This window comes from Vanellus vanellus (genome assembly GCF_965231255.1).
Source record: "Vanellus vanellus genome assembly, chromosome: 22".
In the NCBI taxonomy this organism is placed as follows: Eukaryota; Metazoa; Chordata; class Aves; order Charadriiformes; family Charadriidae; genus Vanellus; species Vanellus vanellus.
The window spans coordinates 4921631-4940675 of NC_138927.1; the positions used below are offsets into that span (position 1 = coordinate 4921631).

Below are 19045 nucleotides of genomic sequence, written 5' to 3' on the forward strand. Positions count from 1 at the left end.
AGCAGTTTGCACAAACGCTTCCTAATCCGCTTCTGGCAAAACCAGGCTGGGGAGGCGAGATGCTCAGAAACAGCCTCGGTCACCGAGGGGGGGGGGGATTCGGGCACCTCAAATCCCCGAACGCAGCACGTGGGGTTCGGGCTTTGAAGCAGACAGACGTGTGGGAGACAGTGTTGATCTTCGGGAGGAATCGGGGTCCTTTGGAGATGTGTTTGCTCTGGCCCAGTACTGTCTTTCCTTCCCGGGAGCGAAGGCTGTGGCCGCAGTGGAGATCACGGCAAGGATGCTGGTGTAAATGGGAGACGAATCTGGCCCTCGGCCATTTTGCAGGAGACTTTCAGTAAAGCAGCCCCCGGAGGTTATAAATAGCCCCCATGTAAAATGATCATCCTGAGGTTAAATGGTCTCAAACCAAAAACCTCCCGGTAAGAGAAAACCGATCGTTTCTGAAGGGCATGCCAGGAAACATGGGAGGAGAGCGTGCTCAGCACCGCGGCCGAGCGGGTCAGATCCTGCTCTCGCGCCGGTTTCCCACTGCCCCGTGTCAGTGTATTTCAGTGGCTTCAGTCTTACTTTACCCCGAGCAGAGGGGCAGCGAATCAATCCCTTCCCACGCCTGTCTGCGAACGGGACAGGCGTTTGCATCCCTCCACAGACCAGATTTCATTCCCGTTTCCACTGCTTTGGGGGGAAAATAGGGTAATTCTGAGTTCACCCAGCTTATCTGTCATGAGAGCCAGGCCCAGTAGCCAGGCAGGGCAGACCCTCAGCATCCCTGGTGCTGCTTCCCTGGCTTCAGTAGCACAGAACCATTTGCCCCCGTTGAGGATTTGGCCCAATACTTCTCCAGTGAGGTCTGGAAAATCTGAGGTTTTGAAATCCCGGCTCTCCCGTCTCCGCAGCGAGACAGCAAGCTGTCATTAGGATGGCTTGAAATGGTTCCTTATTACGGGGCACGCGAAGCCAGAGCCTTGCGTGCTTGCTTCATTTCGAGTTTTGTCTTCTTAAAAAAAAAAAAAAAAAAAAAAAAAAATCAAGTAGCTCTCAAAAGTGAAGCAAGATGTTAAAGGAACTTGCTTCTGCCCGCCTTCGGCTACTTCTTGGGGCCCCCTTGCTCTGGGGAAGTGGGATGGTGACAGACGTATGTCCTCCTGGGGAGAACCGGGATGGTCCCAGCAGCCCCCCATTCTCCGCGCGAAGCTTTGCCCTTGCCCGTGTTTCAGCAGTGGTTCATGCTGAACCGTTTTATTCCCATTGCAACAGAGGAGGACCGCCCACGCAGCCGGCTCCTGTGTTCTAGCTTTGTGGTGGAAACATCTTCAACCACTCAAAAGCAATTGTGTGCATTGTCCGGCAGCATGTAGGGGCCTTGCGTACACGGGGACAATTGCAAAGTGATTTTAAATTTGATCTACTCAGTAACGGAGCAAGCTGTTTTGATTAATGCACTTAAAATCCCCTTGCACACTCTTCGTATTGCTCCAGCGAAACCGAATGCCCTTGACTTCTCGGGGAGAGCAGTAAGCGCTGGATCCTTTCGCAAACTCCGTCCTGCCTCTCCCTGCCTTAATGTCTGCTGAATGGTTTGGGAGACGTCGTCTTTGCTGGTGAAGAGCTTTCAGATCTCCTGATCTGGAAACTGCTCAGCTTTAACCAGCTTGATTTCCAATCCGTTACTTAAAGCCAGTGCGATGTGTTTAACGTGGGCCAGTCATCAGCAGAGTGCCTCACCATATGCATTTAAAGTAAAATATCTCTCTCTTTTTCTTTTTAAATATACATTTTTAAAGTATTACATTACTTTTAAGAAGCCTCTTGGCATAAGCAGCGAGTGCCCTATTGTTTCCGAAATGCAACGTGGCTGCTCTGAGGTTAAGTCCTGAATTATGGGCCCAGCAAATGCACTGAATTGCTGCTTCCTAATCCCTGTCCAGATTGACTTATGGTTTCTTTAAAATATCCGTTTCTTAATGGATAAAAACATTCTACCACGGGCAGAGACTAAATTGTTTCCAAAGGAAGCTAGGCGAGCATTAGTGGGAAGAAAACATATTGTGGGATTCGGCTTCAGCCTCAGAGGAAGGAACACGCTGAAGATGGGTTTCCTGCCTGCTTTCAGCTCCGCGGGCTTCTGTGCCTATCTTTAAACTGCTTCTCCGCTCCTCTCAGTTGCGTTTGCCCGCTGCCCAGTGGATGTCCCTTAAATGAATTTGGCATGTAACGGTCAAAGATGAACCACGGGCCAGTGCCGGACGGGAGCATCCCCCGAGAGACAGTCCAAGCACCCGCGACCGCGGCTTTTGCCACTGCCGTGCAGCCGCCTCCGCCCCCCAGCCACAGCTCAGGGTGCCGAAGTGCTGCCCGTCCAACGAAACAGCAGGCGAGCGAAATAACAGATGAACTTGCAGCGAGCCCGGCTGGATTCGCCTCGGGCTCCAGGGATGCCATCCTGCCTTTGACATGGGATTTTCGAATGCGCTGGGCTCCATGCTGCCGGATTCAGCCTGCCCGTGGGGAGCGCCTCCAGCCCGGGGGTCCCGCTGCGGGGAGGGCACTGCCGGGCTGTGCGTGGCTGCGGTGCAGCCCAGGAGCGGCAGAGCGGGGCTGGAGCCCCGTCTCCTCTCGCCCCGTCGGCCTCCCCTATCAGCCCGCCGCTCCGCAGTGGGTTTCCCATGGCAGACTTGGCCTGGCCCAAACCTGCTCGGCAGGCAAGGTGGTCTAGCTGCAGGCTGGGTTGTAAATTCAGCAACTTCCTTTTATGTAGTCAGGGCTTGTTAATTTTTTTTAATACCCTTTGAATACAGGTAAAGAGCAAAGCGCGGGCAGGCCAGAGGGAGTGCCTGCAATCACGGGAGCGCTTCCCGTTCAGCCCACCCACCCGCTCCAATTAGCACCGTTAGTTTATTCATTAGCTTTGCGGGATGGAGCGGCGGGGATCGAGCCGGACGCGGTGCGTGCCGGGCAGGGGGATGCGGGCAGAGGGACGGCGAGGGAAGGAGAGCGGCTGTGGTGGGAGAGGGAGCTGGGAGAGCCTGGCTTGTTTAGTCTAGCAAAAGGCAGGCTGGGAGCGGAGCTGATTGCTCTGTATAAATATATCCAGGGGGTAAACATCAGGGAGAGAGAGGAGCTAATGTAAGCTATGAAGGACAGTGCTGGCACAGGAGATGGGGCTGAACTGGCCCTGAATAAATCCGGACTGGATGTTAGAAGCAAGGTCCTCCCCAGAAGGGTCCAACTGGGAGCATCCCAGTGGAGCTTGAAGACTTTGCAGAGGAGGTTGAGATGCGGTGTGTGATTCACTGAGCCGGGAATACTTGGGAATTTCCCTGCCTCGCTGTCCTGCCCGCCTGTATAGACCGGGAGGCTATTGCCCAGCATGTTTGGAGTCCGATTGAAAGTACCGGGAGAGGACCCGGGAGAGTGGCATTAAGGCTTGTGATGCTCAGCGGGGTAGGTTTGGGAGCTGAGCGTGCGTCTGCACGGCAGCACATGGTACGGGGAGAGAATTAGAAAAGTGAGCAGCAAACGTGCTCGGCAGTCTTGAGGTGGTGCCTGGCGATGCAGTGATAAGCGACATGTGTGTTGTTGTGTTTTGGTTTGGGGTTGGTTGGGTGTTTTTTTTGTTGGGTTTTTTTTTTTTTTTTCAAACTCTGCAGAGGAAGTACTTGCACCCAGTTCGTGAGCTGGTTATATCAGATACAGAACAATTGCTCCATGGGCGTGTAACAACGGATGCTGTTCACACCCTCATTTTTTTTCAACACCTCCCCTCCTCCCCCAAAATAAATTCTGCTCTATTTTTCGTGGGGTGGGAGGAAGGGGGCCATTTTCTTTTTTAGTTGGCTCTGACTTGGAAACGAATGAACTTGTTCACATATGTGACAGAGGCGTGAGAGCGTGCCTGCGTGCGTGGGTGGGGAGGAGAGCGGCGCCTTCTCTAGAGATGAGCTGGGTCTTCAGAGATCAAATGCATCTCCTGCACCTTCCTGTACAGAGGAGATTCTCTCCATCTTTGGCAACCTGCCTTCTCCGTGCTCCCAGATGGAGCCGTTATGATCAGGGGAAGGAAGCAGAGAGGAAGAGAGGTCAGAAAAATGCCGAAAGACAACATGGAGGTCCAAGCATCACAGAAACTAGTAGAGAAAAAATAGCCAAAGGTATATACAGAGAGAGAGATTTTCTGTCCAGGCTCCGTCTCACACATGCATGTGTATTATATACAGAAGCATAAAGTATCATTAGTGTTTATATTGTCGTCAATCATCGTGGCATAAGACAGGAAAGGAGGTTTTTTTCTCCCCGGGCTATATTTTTCATGACAATTTTGCAAGGCATGTAGATGCATATAAATAAAACGGTGATATACGGCCAGACTGAAGATATTTATATATTCTATACACTTGGAGAGTGCCACGCTATCAAGTTCCCCTTAAATTCCCTATATTCTCTCTGTGTGTACCCCGCACTATGAGTATTTGTGTGCGTTGTGTAATGTACACGCATGCTTAGGTTTATTGCTGACTTTATTCAATGAGCCATTGCATGTTCCCCACATCTCTAAAATATGGGGACCAGAGGGTGGTATCTTGGGGTGCTGTGGAATTGCTCAGGTTCTGTACGTCACTGCACAGCCCTAGATGATCTCTTCCAACTGCTGTACATTGAGCCCTGCAGCACTGAAGAGGTCCTGACATTGCTTTTGCTGCCCTTTCCTCTCCCTGGGCAGAACACATCTTTTCCTGGGTCAGGAGGCGGTGGAAGCCCCCACCGCTTCGCTGGGACAGATGCACATCAGTGCCGTCAGTCCCTAAAACCTCTCGCAGGGTCCATCGCCTCAGCTCCGCAAAGGCTTTCGGGGAACTCTCGAGCAGATCCACCGGTCCCGACCCGGGCGCGGGGACCAGTTTCAGTCCATCCAAGGCAGCTCCCAAACCCGGCTGAACACACCCAGAGAAACCTCTGTGGTCGGCAGCCTCCCGAACCTGCCTCCCCACCTCCGCGCTCACCGCCAGCCCTCGCCACCCTGCCGCGAGCCGGACGAAGTTCGGCTCCCATCAGGGGCAGCTCTTTGCGTTTATCTCCTTGCCATGCACCCAAGAAAAGACCCATATTGTCTCCACGGCGAAAAGAAAGCTGCTGTGTCACTCGAGGGCGGTTGTTTTATCTGGAAAGGGGGTGAGCAGCTTTGAAAGCCTGTTTCTATCCGGCTCCGCGTGCGGGGGGAGACTCGGGGGGGTCCTCAAAAGGTGCAAATTGCAGCTGCACAATTAAATAACGGGGTGTGTCCCGGCCTCGGCGGTCCCCTGGGCAGCACAGCCCTAACGAGGAGACAGTGGCATTACTAATCAGGGCTTTGACCTTTACATGGCTTTTATTTAATACACATTCCACACTTCCCCAAACTCCCATCCAAAACATTGACATTTCCGCTGATAGATTGGGTCAGATTTTGGAGTAGTTGGGGGACTCGGTTCACTCTTACAATGGTTAAATTCTTACAGCTAAATGGGCTTATTCAGTTAGTGCAGCAGCTGGTGTGATTTCGAGAAGAAAATAAACATTTCCTTCAAATATTTTGATTGGCAACTGGACAACTGAAATACTCAAGCTCGGATTGCCAGGGTCCAAAAAAGCGAAACGGGGGCTGGCCGGCGAGTGAGGCGAGCCGTAGTAAATCCCGCCAGGCAGGGCTTCCACGCAGACCGTCGCAGCACACGCGCGCGTGCGACGCGCTGGGCTCTGCTTGTGCTGGGAAGGGGATGGTGGGATGCGGGTGTTTAAAGCCCCGCGGCGGCTGTGATTTCCCAGGGAAACCGGAGCCCGAGGGTACAACTTCGCCCCCCTCCTCTTTCCCTGGCGTTTGCTGAGCACGGTGCTTGCTCTGGGGTTGCCGGTTGATGGCTGGCTGAGCGTGACGGAGGGTTGCTTTGCTGTTGAGTTAGGTGGTTATGGAGGGTATTAATGGTGATGTTTTATTTGGACCTTGCTGGGGCGGTTTCAGCGAGGATCTTCTCAGGTGCAGAGCAGGAGGGCCAATGCCCCCGGCCAGGATGGCGGCATGGGGCTGTGTGGCTCTGACTTGTTCAATCGTGAGGTGGAAGGGCAGCTCTGAGGCGAAGGAGCTGAGATGGAGGGGCAGCCTTAAGGTGAAGACTGATATGGAGGGGCAGCCGTGAGGTGAAGGAGACAGAATGGAGGGGCAGCCCTGAGACGATAGAGCTGGGATGGAGGGGCAGCCCTGAGGTGAAGACCGAGATGGAGGGGCAGCCCTGAAGTGAAAGACACAGAATGGAGGGGCAGCCCTGAGGTGAAGGAGAGATGATGGAGGGGCAGCCCTGAGGTGAAGGAGAGATGATGGAAGGGCAGCCCTGAGGTGAAGGAGAGATGATGGAGGGGCAGCCCCTGAGGTGAAGGAGACAGGATGGAGGGGCAGCCCTGAGGCAAAGAGTGAGATGGAGGGGCAGCCCTGAGGTGAGGGGGCTGAGGCGGAGGAGGGACCCCGCCGAGAGAGCGCTGGCACGGCGCAGTGCTCCCCGCCGCGCTGGCGGCCCGGGCCCGCTCCCGCCCCGCCGGGTGCCGGTCCCCGCCTGGCGGCTCCCCCCGCCGAGCCCGGGCGGCGGCGAGGCCGGCGCGGCCGCGGCTCCCTCTGGCGGCCGCCTCCCGCCGCGGGCCCGGCGGCCATTGCCCCCTGCTGGCGGCGGAACGGGCTTCCCCTCAGCCGGCGGCCGCCTCCCTCCGCCCCGGGCCCTGCGGGGAGCTGGGGTCGCCGCCGCCGAGCCCCGCGGCGGGCCGGGCCGAGGCCGCCGTGGCGGTGGTTAACGGGGAGGCCGCTCTCCACCAGGCAGCTCCGTGCCTCGGCCCGGCGATGGCCGCTTCAGCCCTGTGCGTCCCGGGCGGCTCTCCTGCCTGTTGATGGTGGGGATGTCCCGGGTGTCCCGGTGGGGATGGACGGGCTTCACCTCCCCGGGGGAGCCACAGCAAAAGAGAGACCGACATTACACAGCGGAGCAGCCTGGTGTCTGGTTGCCACAGCCTGAGAAGGCCGAACCCACCCACCCGATAACACAGAGACAAAATACACAAGTGGTTTTTGGTTTTTTGGGTTATTTGGGTGGGGTTTTTTTAAGCCTCAGACTGGTCGGGGAAAGATGGAGCTTTATTCTGGCCCAGACTTAATGCCCAAAGCCCGGCGAAGATGAAAGCAAGTTGGTCATGGCCGCTTGTATGCCCCACTCACTCCGTGGCGCCGTGGGTTTTCCTCGGCAGACCCAAATGATTTGGTTTCTGAGGGATTCACACCCTCACACCCTCAGATTTACAGAGGCCCAAAGTGCCGCCTGTCCAAAACCGGGGGGATTCAAAGCCCGGCGCCCGGAGAGCTCACCCGCTGCCCGCCGGTGCTCTGCAGGCAATGGCTGGAGTGTGTCGAGACCTGGCGGTCTTGCTGTGCTTTGCTCGTCACACGCAGTGCCTGCAATTAACACTCTTACACGCTTGCCTTTAAATTAGTAGCAAGGACCCATTGCCAAACGTTGCAAGTTCAGGCCAATAAAACATAGCTTTTTTAAAAAAAAACCCACCACCTTTTGAGTGTGTTATAGAGGAAAAGGGAAATGTGCCCTGAGCACTTAGGTTTTATTTCGATTTGCATTTTATGGAATATTATTTATGGTCATGTGAAAGCTTAATGAAGGAGCGCGGTCTGGTCGCTAGAGATTGTCATCTGCTCTGGGGAAGGCAGTGTGCGGCAGTCTGGGTTTTTGGGGGGCTGGGGGACGATTTCGAGGCTGCTTTCTCTCAGTGTATGGCAAAACAGTCCAGCTACCTGGACCGCAGTGGCCAGGCTGCGTGTGTGTGTGAGGCGGAAACATTGAGAAAATAACACTTTTTCTCTCCAGTCCAAGTTCAGCCAGGATTTTTGTCCCCTTATCCTGTGATACTGCTGGATTGCTAAAGCTACAGGCTCTGGTCAAGCTGCTTCTTGCAGAGCTGGTCTCCAAACCTCAGCTCGCACCGCCTGACAGCAGTTTTGGTGCTGCTTTGGCAGCAACGTGGCTTTGGGATGGGGCAGAGCGTCCTGCTGGCAGGCTGGGAGGTGAAATCAGGTTGGTTTGGTCAGTTGTGAGCGTTTTTTCGCAGCGTAGTGCTTTTCCAGCCAGCCCAAGCACACTACCCCTCCGCGTGGCATGCAAGAGGGACAGCCCTTGCGGCCAGGCAGCCGCTTCCACGCAGGGCTCGGCTGCATTCAGCCCCGGGTGTGTGCAGAGCGGTGCGGTTCATGACAGCTTTGAGCTGCTCCTCTCTTATCTGGCACCAAAGCCGCAGCCACGTTCACAAACCAGGTGCTCCCCCGCCTTTCTCCTCGGTGGAGCCTGCGTGGGAAGGCAGGCGCTGCCGATCGCCCGCAAAACGGCCAGAGGGGAGGGAGGAACCTCTCCTCTACTTCTCCTTCCCGCGGCCGATGGCTGAAGGACTCACCTGGGATGAGAAAGAAGGTTCAGATCAAATCCCCTCCCTATCTTCTGCCCCTCCAGAGCAAGCCCGTGCCACTAGTTAGCTGGAAGGGAGTAGCTCGAGTATTTTTTCCTGGGGGAATGCTGCAGGGCCTGGAACACCAGCCCTGAGAAGTTAAAAATGCTTCATCATAATAAATACATATAAAACACACATACCTATGCGTGCATAGCAAACACACAATCATATGAATGTGTGTCTATTATACATATGCATATCTAAAACCAACAAGCACGTTTATTGTACTTGCTTCAGACATTTTCTTGCTCAGAGTTGATTCAAAATCCAGCCGATGTGACCAAAAAAAATCACTGCAGCCAGATGACATTCCACTACCAAAGAAAGGTGTGATGCCTCTGCTTTTAACAAGGGAAAAACGGGGGACTTGGGGGCAAACAGAAAGGATGAAGAGCCACCTCCAGCTGGCCAAGGCTTTGAGCTCAGAGTCCCAGCCAAGCGCTTTGGGCTAGAACTGCTCTTTCTAGAGATTGTCGTCTCATGAGGGGTGTTAAAAGGGTGAGAAAGGCGCAGTCACAACATTTCTAGCCATGTCTTCCTGCATAACCAGTGCCAGAGCTTGGCACTCAAGGACAGGGGTTTCGTGTCTCTCCTCGGAGAGCAAAACTAGTTTCTCTCTGTCTCAGGTGTGCCATGGCCGGGGGTGTGCTGGGCTCTGTAAGGAAATGGCACCAGCCTTGGGACAGCTGAGAGCCACAGAAAAGCCTTGAGGTCCTCAAAGGATCTGCTATTCTGGGTTCCAATCTGTAACCTTGGCTTCCCACAGGAGGATGGGACCCAGTGGCACTGGGCAGAGGTCTCTCTCCAGTTACAAGCTGGCTGCGACCCTATTTGGGTTCAGCTCCCCCAAGAAAAGGCGCTGGGGGCTTCAGCATCCGAGAGCTGGGTAACGTCCCCACCATGCTGCCCCAAGTCTCCCTTCCCCCAGCAAGAAGAAAGCCTGAATTTCTCACTCTCTTTATCCTCTTGGAAGGAGCAAAATACACAGAGAAATCAAGCAGAGGGATATTGTGGCTCCTAGCTTGGGAGTTTTCAGCTGTGTGTTTATCAGCTCCATCCCCTGATGGTATCAGCACGAACAGGCCACCCACAAGAAGGCTTAGCAGGCTGGTCTGGACTCCAGCTTTTCCTCTCCATCTCCGTGTGTGTGTATATACACCACCGACCATCTCAGGGACCGGCCGTCTGGGGCCTGCATCCATTTATTTACTACACAGCTGATGTAATGGCTAAACAGTTTTTTTCTGTGTTTATGGGGTGTGTTTTTTTAATCTGCCAGAGATGAATCGACCCTTAGAGAAGTCAGCTTAGTTGTGTCCCTTCTTGGATAGGAAACAACAAATTTTAGGACAGGAAATGGGAACAACTTAAACAAACGGGTTTAGGGTTTTTATACTTTAAGTTCCTCAGCTCTGTCTGCCCTGACAGATCCAGGAGATGCTTCTTCCTCTGACTTTAATTCCTTGGGCAGGAGGTGGGACAAACTCTACAAGCCTCAAGGATAATGCTCTAACCACCCGCTTTCTTCCTCCACCTCAACAGGCACATCAGATCTGAGCCCCTTCTCTGACCCCCGGCAGTTCGATCGCTCCTTCCCAACGCTGCCGGCTCTCACCGAGACCAGGTTCTCCGACCCGCGGATGCATTACCCCGGCGCCATGTCCGCTGCCTTCCCTTACACCGCAACGCCCTCCGCCACCGGCATCGGGGGCATCAGCATGACCAGCATGCCCACCACAACGCGTTTCCACCACACTTACCTGCCACCCCCCTACCCCGGCTCCACACAAAACCAAAGTGGACCCTTCCAGGCCAACCCCTCTCCCTACCATTTGTACTACGGCACGTCTTCGGGCTCCTACCAGTTCTCCATGGTGGCGGGCGGTGAGCGCTCCCCCACCCGGATGCTCTCTTCTTGTACAAGTGCCTCAGCGGGGAACAACTTAATGAATCCCAACCTGGGTAGTCAGAACGACGGGGTGGATGCAGATGGGAGCCACAGTAACTCGCCGACGACCATGACGACTACTGGGAGGATGGATGAGTCCGTCTGGAGACCCTACTAAGAGGAACTCAACTGGGCACCGATAGCTTTAACTTAAACAGCCACCGTTACGTTACTCCTTTTGGTAGTGAATAGAGCAAAATGATGCCTAGGGAAAGGGTAAACCAAAGTCTCCCAAACCAAAAGCAAACTGGGATCTTCTGCGTGCAAGCATGGGCAAACATCAAGCAAAGACGGACCAAGACCTACGTTACATTTCAAGATGAACATCCACAAGGCTTGAATTTGTTGCTTGATGTGGTTCCTTTTGTATGTATGTGGATTGTACATAGGGGGAAAAAAAAGGACACGTGGAATCAGATGTTTGTTTCTTGCAGAATACTTCTCAGTCATCTCACGCGCACCTCTTCCCCACACAAAGCATTCAAAAGTTACGAAAAGCTCACCCTTCTTCTGCGAAATGTTTCAGAGAAGAGAAAAGACCAGGGAGTCATCCAAGCCATCTCTCTGCCAATGCTGGAAGACTGAACTGAAAATAAAAAAGAAAAAAAAAAAAAAAGAAAAAACCCCCGTTGTCTCCTTTCCTTCCCTCCCCACCAGTGTAGGGCCCTTGACCACCAAAGAGCTCCAGGACGACGCCAGCACCGCGCATGGCACGTGAGAGTCTGGTTTACAGCACAACCGCGGGGACTTGGGCACGCGGGGGGACTGCGCACTCCTCGCGGGTCGGCCGGCGTCAGCCATGTGAACAAGAGCTGTGATGTGATTATTATTATTTGTTGTTGACGACAGAGGTTGTATTGTTCATTTTTGTCATTGTCGTCATTTTTAAAACAGTAACGTGGCTGATCCCGTGCCTGACAGACCCCCCCCTTTCCTGTATGTTTACATATGAGATGTACTTTTTATGAGACGTGTTTTGTTTTGTTTTGTTTGCTCTTTTGTCCTGACCTCACCATTCAATTCTTTGCTCCTCTTAGCAAATCTCAGTGATGGTGGCTGAAGCGAAGGCGGCGTTCAGGACAATCCCAGATGTATGACATGCACTTCTAAGCGCGTTAGCTGCAAAAGGGACTCAGGAGCCTTTGGCATGACCCTGCCACCGGTCTCTGGGTCTTCCTTTCATCCTCTCTGAGTGGCGACACATGCAGCTGGTGGCAAAGCATCATATGTCTCTTATGATTCTTTCCCATGTTTTCACCCAGAGCGGATTGACACACGATGACTATTTTTTTTTATTAAGAAACGACTTAGTTCATACTGAAAGCTCTAACTGAGATTTGGAGAAAGGAGCAATTTCTACTCAGTCCCTTGGTGGTGGGAATATTGCGAAGCAATGTTATCTGGCATTTTCCGTCCCCTCATCCTCCTTTCCTTTCCCCCAAGTGACCCAGAGCACGGGGATCTTGCTGCAGATGAATAAGCTGAAGAAGGGGCAGGAAAGGTACCTCTGGCTGTCGGTAGCTGGTTGCCTCACGTGGCATTTGGAGTAACCGGGTCTCCTGGGCACCGCACACCCTTGTGGTGCCCAACCAAAGAGGTTGCCGCCCGTACGGGACGGTGATGGGAGGCAGCCAGAGGGGCAGCAGGGGCTCCCCCACGGCCAGGTCAGTGGCCTGGCTCTGACGCATGCCGCAGGGTTACATCGCCTCCCGTGAGCCAGCTGTGCTTGCTGCTGGCATGGGAATTCGGGCTGGATTTGGGATTCCTCATGCCGGCAGGGCTGAGGGTGTGTGGGCAGGTTCCCAGGGAGCACGTAACCGTGGTACCCACTGCCCTCCGCAGCTTTCCCTGCAGCAAGGGGACAGGGACAGTCCCAGATCCCAGTGCCACCAGTAACCAACACTTTTTTTTTTTTTTTTTGCATAAGCATAGGAAAATCGAAACCCCACATTGCTCTCCCGGCCCCTCTGTCTAAGTTACAGCATTACAGCCACGCCGCCTGTCACCAAATCTCAGTTGGCAGCTTGTCAGCCCTCGGTTGAGGTACAGAGCGTTGTAATTGCACTACCACGTCAAGACTGGAGCAAGACATCCTGGCTTCGTTGGAAAGCTGCGATGACCACTCACAAGTTAAATAAGCAACAAGAAGAACAACTCTTTTAAATAATAATAATAATAATAATAATAATATAAAAAAAAAAGCCCTACCCCAGCAAAACTGCAACCTTCACTTGCCTTAGCGACAGCGAGCACCTCTCCGGTGCTTGCCAGCTGTAGAAACTGGACCACGGCAGCCTGTGTTTTGATGCATTTACGTTTATCATCCGATCGCGCCACTGATTGAAAGCACAAAGAAAACAAGGCATTCGTAGTACTAGGTTAATTTAAGACTGTTCGTAGCGAATTTAAAGAATAAAATAATAAAAAAGAATGGCAACGATGTTTTTATGACATATTGTCATGTGAAGGTGTAAATATATGCACCTCTATTGTATGCAAATGGTCACAAGACAGGCCAACGATTTTTGCTTTGCACTATAATTTGCTTTTTTTAAAAAATGCACAATTGCTTGTACAGTAAAACCCCTTTGTCTGGCTCACAGAATATTTAACTATAAAATCTAATTTTTGGTCTTATTTGTTATAATAATATAATTCTTAAATGTGTTGAAGGATTCAATTCTTAATAATGCTTCTAATACTTGTATGTGCAGGGTAAAATAGCAACAAACGACTAAGGAGATGAGAACAAAAAGAGCTTTGTAGATAAAGAAGGCTAAAGTTGTTGGGTTTTTTAATGGTGTCTTACAATGGACATTAAAAAAAATGCTAGTGATACCAAATAATGTGGTTATTTGTGTAATATACCAGCCCTACTTGAAGGTAATGCCCTATATTTAATATGTAGCCCGTCTTTTTAACCTGTAGCACTTGTCACTGGGGAGGGGGGAGGCGGGGAGGGAGGGAGAGGAAGAGGAAGAGGAGGGTCTGCTCCGGTTGAAGTCATTGGAAGAAGCTGTCGCTGGAGACCTCTCTGCGGCGCTGGCTTCGGTGAGAACAGAGCCGGGCTCCTTCGCGAGCGGGTGGAAACCGCCTTGGTACGAAGCCATAGCAAAAGTGGTCAGTTCTGCTTTTCTGTTATCGGTGTCGATGTTCTTATCCAATGTACGTGATTATATTGTCAGGCCTCCGTGTAATCATTTTAATGACTTTCCATGTGGAATAATAAACGTATGGTTACAAGTCTCCCCGGTGCCTTCCACCTGCTCACTTCTCTCCGGGGGGAGCAGTTCTGTGCCCCGGTGCAGAGGAAGGTTCGTCACGCTGCTCTTCCTCCAGGGTCTCATTTTGGCACCTCTCTGAGCATCCCAGTGCCCGGATCCGGTGTCGGGGGGGACTCGCGGCTGCTCACAGTCCCCCACTGCTCCACAGTTTGGCACGAGCAGGCGTTGCAAGGGTGTCCGGGGAGGAGGGCAGGCGGGTGCCTTCCTAGGGGTGCAGTGGGGGGGGACCCACTGGGCTCCGAGCTCTGAGCAAACCCCTTTAGGCTTCTCCAAGGTGGGTCTGGACCACTCGCGCTGCACTAAACTAGACCTGGCAGGTGATCTCTGCATCCCCAGCCAAGCATCCCGCGCCCCGACCGCCGCCTGTCATCGCTTCCTGAGACACAAAAGCTCCGGCACAAATCCTAAACAGGACCCACATTCCCAGGCGGTCCAAGCCCAAACCCCTTAGCACTCACCACTCGCCTCCAGAACCCAAATGACAGCTGAAAAGCAAAAATAAAAATAAAATTAAAAAAAATCCCAGCCTACAATAGCGTCCGGTGCCAAGGCGCTGTAGGCTGGGGGCTCCCGAGGAGCCAAGGCACTCAACGCAAGCGTTATTCATGAGCCCGGCGAAGGCGGCGGCCGCGGCGTGCCGGGGCGATGCCAACGCTTTGCCCATCGAGCAGCGCTCGGGGCGGCCGTGCCGGAGCCGATACGCTGCCTCTCCTTTGCAGCAGCTCCGTAAGCGTAGCCCTTAGCGGTGTTTGCACAGAAAGAATAAAAAAAGAAACCAGAAAGGCAAGAAAAAAAATAGGAAAAGTTGGTACAAAACCACAATAAATGCTAATATGGGCGAGAACTGGCCCCGCAGCCCTGGCCAGCGGAAATGTGTTTCAAGTCAAACCCTCGACGTACCCGCCTTTTCTTCACAGCTACTGGGAGAGCAACACCCCGAGGTGCAGCTATTATTTACAGGAACTTTCCATTCCAAATTGATCCGCGCTTCACTCGCGGCCTCGTTTAAAGCTGCGATGAAAAGAGAGAAGGAGGAGGAAAGGGGGAAAGAAAAAGAGGACGAATAAAAAGGGCTTTGTCGTACCGACGTGCACTGGGCCACCCGTGGAAAAGGGGCTTTCGAGGGGTGCAGCCCCTCTGCGAAGTGGTTTTGGTGGTGGTGCCCATGGGGTGATGCCGGTCTGGGGGGGGGTGTGAGGCTGCGGCCGCATCAGGCGCTGCCCTCGGGGACGCTGCTGGACCCTGCCAGCGCGGGGAGGACACGGCAGCAGCTGAAATAGGGCTGGGAGGCCCGGGCAGCTCCGCCGGCCGACGGTGTTAAATGTACCCCAACACCTGAGGGCCAGATGGGCGTTATTTTTATACGGGCGTTAGTTTTATATGGGCGTTATTTTCATACGGGTGTTATTTTGATACGGGCCACCTACCAAGCACGGGACCCAGCGTGCTGCGGCCGCTGCATTTTGCTTCTAGGCAGGTCTTGCACGAATTTAATGAATTTAAATGGGAAGACGGACCCCAGCGTGGCAACGCGGGACGTGGGGTGCACCAGTCTCTCCCAAAGGCCCTTTGAGAGCCAAGAGCGGCCGCGGATGGGGCTCCGGGCTGCCAGAGCACCCGCGGGCTCCTGCTGTTCCAGGGGGACGCTGAAAAAAACAGGGTAGAAAGCAATAGTGTGGGGCAGCCAGAGCTGAAATGTGTGGTTTTTCTTTTGCAAATGAAAACTGAAAGGGGACCAAAAAAAAAAAAAAAAAAAAAAAAATCACTGAAGCTTGGATGACTTTTTTTTTTGAACATTCAGAGAGTAAATTGAGTGCAGTTTGGGCTAGAAAATCTCCCAGGAAAAATGAAGAATATTTCCTTTGAGGACAAAGCTAACAAAAGTCTCAGCAAAAAAAAAAAAAAAAAAAAAAAAATCTTATTATATTCTCTTTCCAGACCAAACTCTAAACCCCAGCCTCTATTTTAATGACTGTGCTGTCTCCAAACTGCCGGCCTCGGTAAATAAACTTTTAACTTGCAAAAAGTTTCTGGGCTCTGCAGGACCGAGGGGAAGGAGCCGGCCTTGTGCCGCGGGGTCTCGCCTTCCCACGCCATCCCCTTTCCCCCCCACAAGCCCTTAACGACCCTCGCACCAACGAGCAATTAAGGCATTATCCCATTCCTCTGAAATAATGGGGCCAAATGGCCCTTCGAGGTGCCCGGCACCCTTCCCGCCCCCCCGGGGACCCCCTGAACCCATAACCATCGCCCCCCCCACACCCCCGTGGATGCTCATCCCCTGGACCGGTGTGAACCGGAGCCACCGGCTCCCACTTTGGCATCGTCTCCGTGGGCATCCACGGGGGGTTAATCCTGCTGCAGGGCCGTCCGGCTGGGAAGGATGGGGGCTTTGTTGGGGTTGGGTTGGGTTGGGGTTGGGTTGTTTTTTTTTTTCTTTGAATACTGCCTATTTAGAAGCTAAATGGTGGAAAACATGGAAAATTCATTAGGGTGTCTGGGAAAGTGTTAGGTTACACGTCATTCACATCTACTTACTCAGCGGGACCTCGCGCCTTGGGGGAGATATATATTTTTATATATATATATATATTTTATATATATGGGTTGGGTTGTTTTTTGGTTTGTTTTTTTTTTTCCTCTCCATCCGATTCCCAGACAGGCACAAAAAACGAGCCCTTTCGCTTCTCACAGGCTCTTCAAAACTCACCCCCCCCGAAGCGGCGCTGCCCCCTTCGCTGGGCTCTGTCCCCGTCCCACCTCGCCGGGGCCAGCCCCGATGCTCAGCGTCTCTGCCGGGTGACCGGGGCCGTTCCCACCCGCTTGGAAAAAGGCAGGAGCTGTTAACCCAAGGGCCGTAAAGGGCGAGCAGGTAGCCGTGCCAGGACCTGCTGGCAACCGGCCCCGGCTGGCTGCTCCTCCGGCGCTGGCTGGCGACTGCCCTGGCGAGGAGGGGAGCCGGGAGGAGAGCAGGGGGTTGGAGGGCTGGTTCAATGCCCAAACTATAAAAAACCCCCAAACGCCCCCTCCCCCCCCCCCCAAACCTTCATTCCTGATCACTCAGAATTTCTCAAGTTTGGTGCAATACAAAAACAACCCGATAAAAACGTCGTTCCAGGCTCACGAGAGCCGCTTTGTGCGGAGGCAGAGGGATGTTTGGTTTCCCAGTCCTCTGCCGAGCTCTTTCTCCCCGGCTTCGGCCAGTCCCGACGCCACCATCCAGCTCCGAACCACGGCTTGTTCAGCTAAAATCAACCCCAAATCTTTCCAGGTATTGCAGAGGAGAGTCCCTGATTTAAAAAAAAAAAAAAAAAAAAAAAAAAAAAAGCAGGCTGTGTTTTCCCATAAATAGGGCTCCAACAACAAATCCCAAATCCTCACCGCTCGGCTCGTGCCAGGACGCCCCTTTTCCCCGGCGCCTGCTCGGACCGGGCTGGGACAGCACAGCCCACCTGCAGCCACGGCTCTATGTCACAGCTGTCCCTGCGGCACCTCCGACACCGGATCGCGGGGAGGAGGGGGCAGCCGAGGCCAGGGCTGCCCCGGGGCTCCAAGGGCTAATATCCCCCCGGGGTGCACCGTGGCTCTCCCGGGTGGGCAGTGGTCCTGTTGGAACGTTTTGGGTTCATTTCTAGTGGGTCTGGAGCACTTCTACAATGCCATCCCAGGTACCCGCCTTGGAAATCTCTCCCTAAAGTCAGTTTGGGATGACGGCTGCACTTGATCCCAAGCCGGTGGGAATTAAGCACCCAAATACATTTTGCACAGCTCAGGCGTCTTTCCCGGTGCCAGATTAAACCCAGTTCCCTGGATCCCCATCAGCCTCCTCGCATCCCTCCTGCCCCGCAGGGACGTCACCAAGCGGGGCCGTGTCACCGATGGCCCCTGGACCCGCACGCCCGCCACCGGCTGCGCCACTCGGGTGGCACCAGCGCCCGCCAAGAGCAGCAGCCACATCTCGAACTTCCCCCGAAGCACCTTAACGTGCCGTTCTGCGCCAGGGCTGTAATTTAATAACACACGCTATTTTTTATTTATGCCATGCAAACCGAGTGCCCCGAATAACTGTCGCTTCCCCGCCGGCAGCAGGCCGAGATGCGGGGAAGGGGTTTTCTTGCGCAGGGCTTGGGCTGGGCCGGGAGATCGGACGAGTCTCAATTAAAACAGGCTCGTGCCCTGTGCGTCTTTATTTCTTGGCTTAACCCGCAGAGGCTAAAAACGATGTTAGCGACGCGGCGCTGGCATCCCGGCTCGCTCCGCCGAGCGCCTCCCGCCGCCATCAGACACCGGGCAATGAAAGCGGCTCGACTTCAAAGGGCAGGGGAGGATGGAGAGCGAGGGCTCATTAACCTTGGCATCGCGTTAGATGGGGCGATAGCGGGCTTTAATTAGGCCAGCCGAGGCGGGCCGGGGAGACGAGGCTGCATCCCGGCGGGGCCGTGTGTGTGTATGTGTGTGTGTGCACGCGGTGCCGTTTCGGCGCACCCCCCAGGTGAGCACCCCCGGGGCGTGCACCTGCCCGCGTGGGCAGAGCGCACACGCGTGACGGGGCATGTCCGCGTGGCGGGGGGACGCGCGCCCGCCGGCGGCACCCGCCACCTCCCGCCAGCCCCGCTCGGGTACCACCAGCCGGTCGGGTCCCCGCCGGGATGTGCCGCTGCCGCGGGGATGCTGCCGGGCGGCGCACAGGGATGGAAATCCCACCGGTCTCTCGGGTGGGCAACCAAACCGATACTGGGGGGGCACTGGGAGAGGCGGGGAGCGGTGAAAGCAGCGGGGTGCCCACAGCCCCACCACGCAGCAAAGCGGGAGGGACAAGAAACCACCTTTTTGGGCCGGATTACCCAAATCCTGGCTCTGCCCGCGCTGTGATGGGCGCTCTGGCCAACCGGGCCGAGGACGATGTCGGGCTCTCCGCCAGCGCAGAGCCGTGGTGATGCCCCTCCGGTGCTCCGGTCAACCCCTTCTCCAGCCACCGGCGGGGCTCTGCCTCAGCTCCAGGAGGGATATTTCACACCAGCGCTACCAGGCAGCGTATTGCCTTTCCATTCCAGCACCTTGCAAAGCCCCCCCCCCACGTCCCTGCAAACACATACAGCGAATTTTTTAAGATGGGGAGGAAAAAACAACCCAAAACCCGTAGCAGAGCTGAGTGTGGCTGCAGAGAGGGGACCCGGAGGTGCCGTCCCCGGTGCTGTCCCCAGGGGTGGCCGCAGCCACCCGGGGTCCCCCCCCCCAACCCCCGGCAGGTTTTGCTGTTTGTCTTTGCAGCCGGCGGGTT

The 19045-nt window shown here is 54.4% G+C and overlaps 1 protein-coding gene across 1 annotated transcript in view; it reads left to right on the forward strand.

The window, feature by feature from the left end:
- The window catches only part of RUNX3 (RUNX family transcription factor 3), a gene marked incomplete at its 5' end in the record, with an annotated part of 56844 nt that extends 45638 nt beyond the window's left edge, over positions 1 to 11206 (forward strand). The window contains one exon of the mRNA XM_082494114.1: positions 10075 to 11206. Coding sequence (XP_082350240.1) covers positions 10075 to 10598 — 524 coding nt within the window. The 3' untranslated portion in view covers positions 10599 to 11206. The remainder of the gene's footprint in view (positions 1 to 10074) is intronic.
- Positions 11207 to 19045: the final 7839 nt, after the last annotated feature.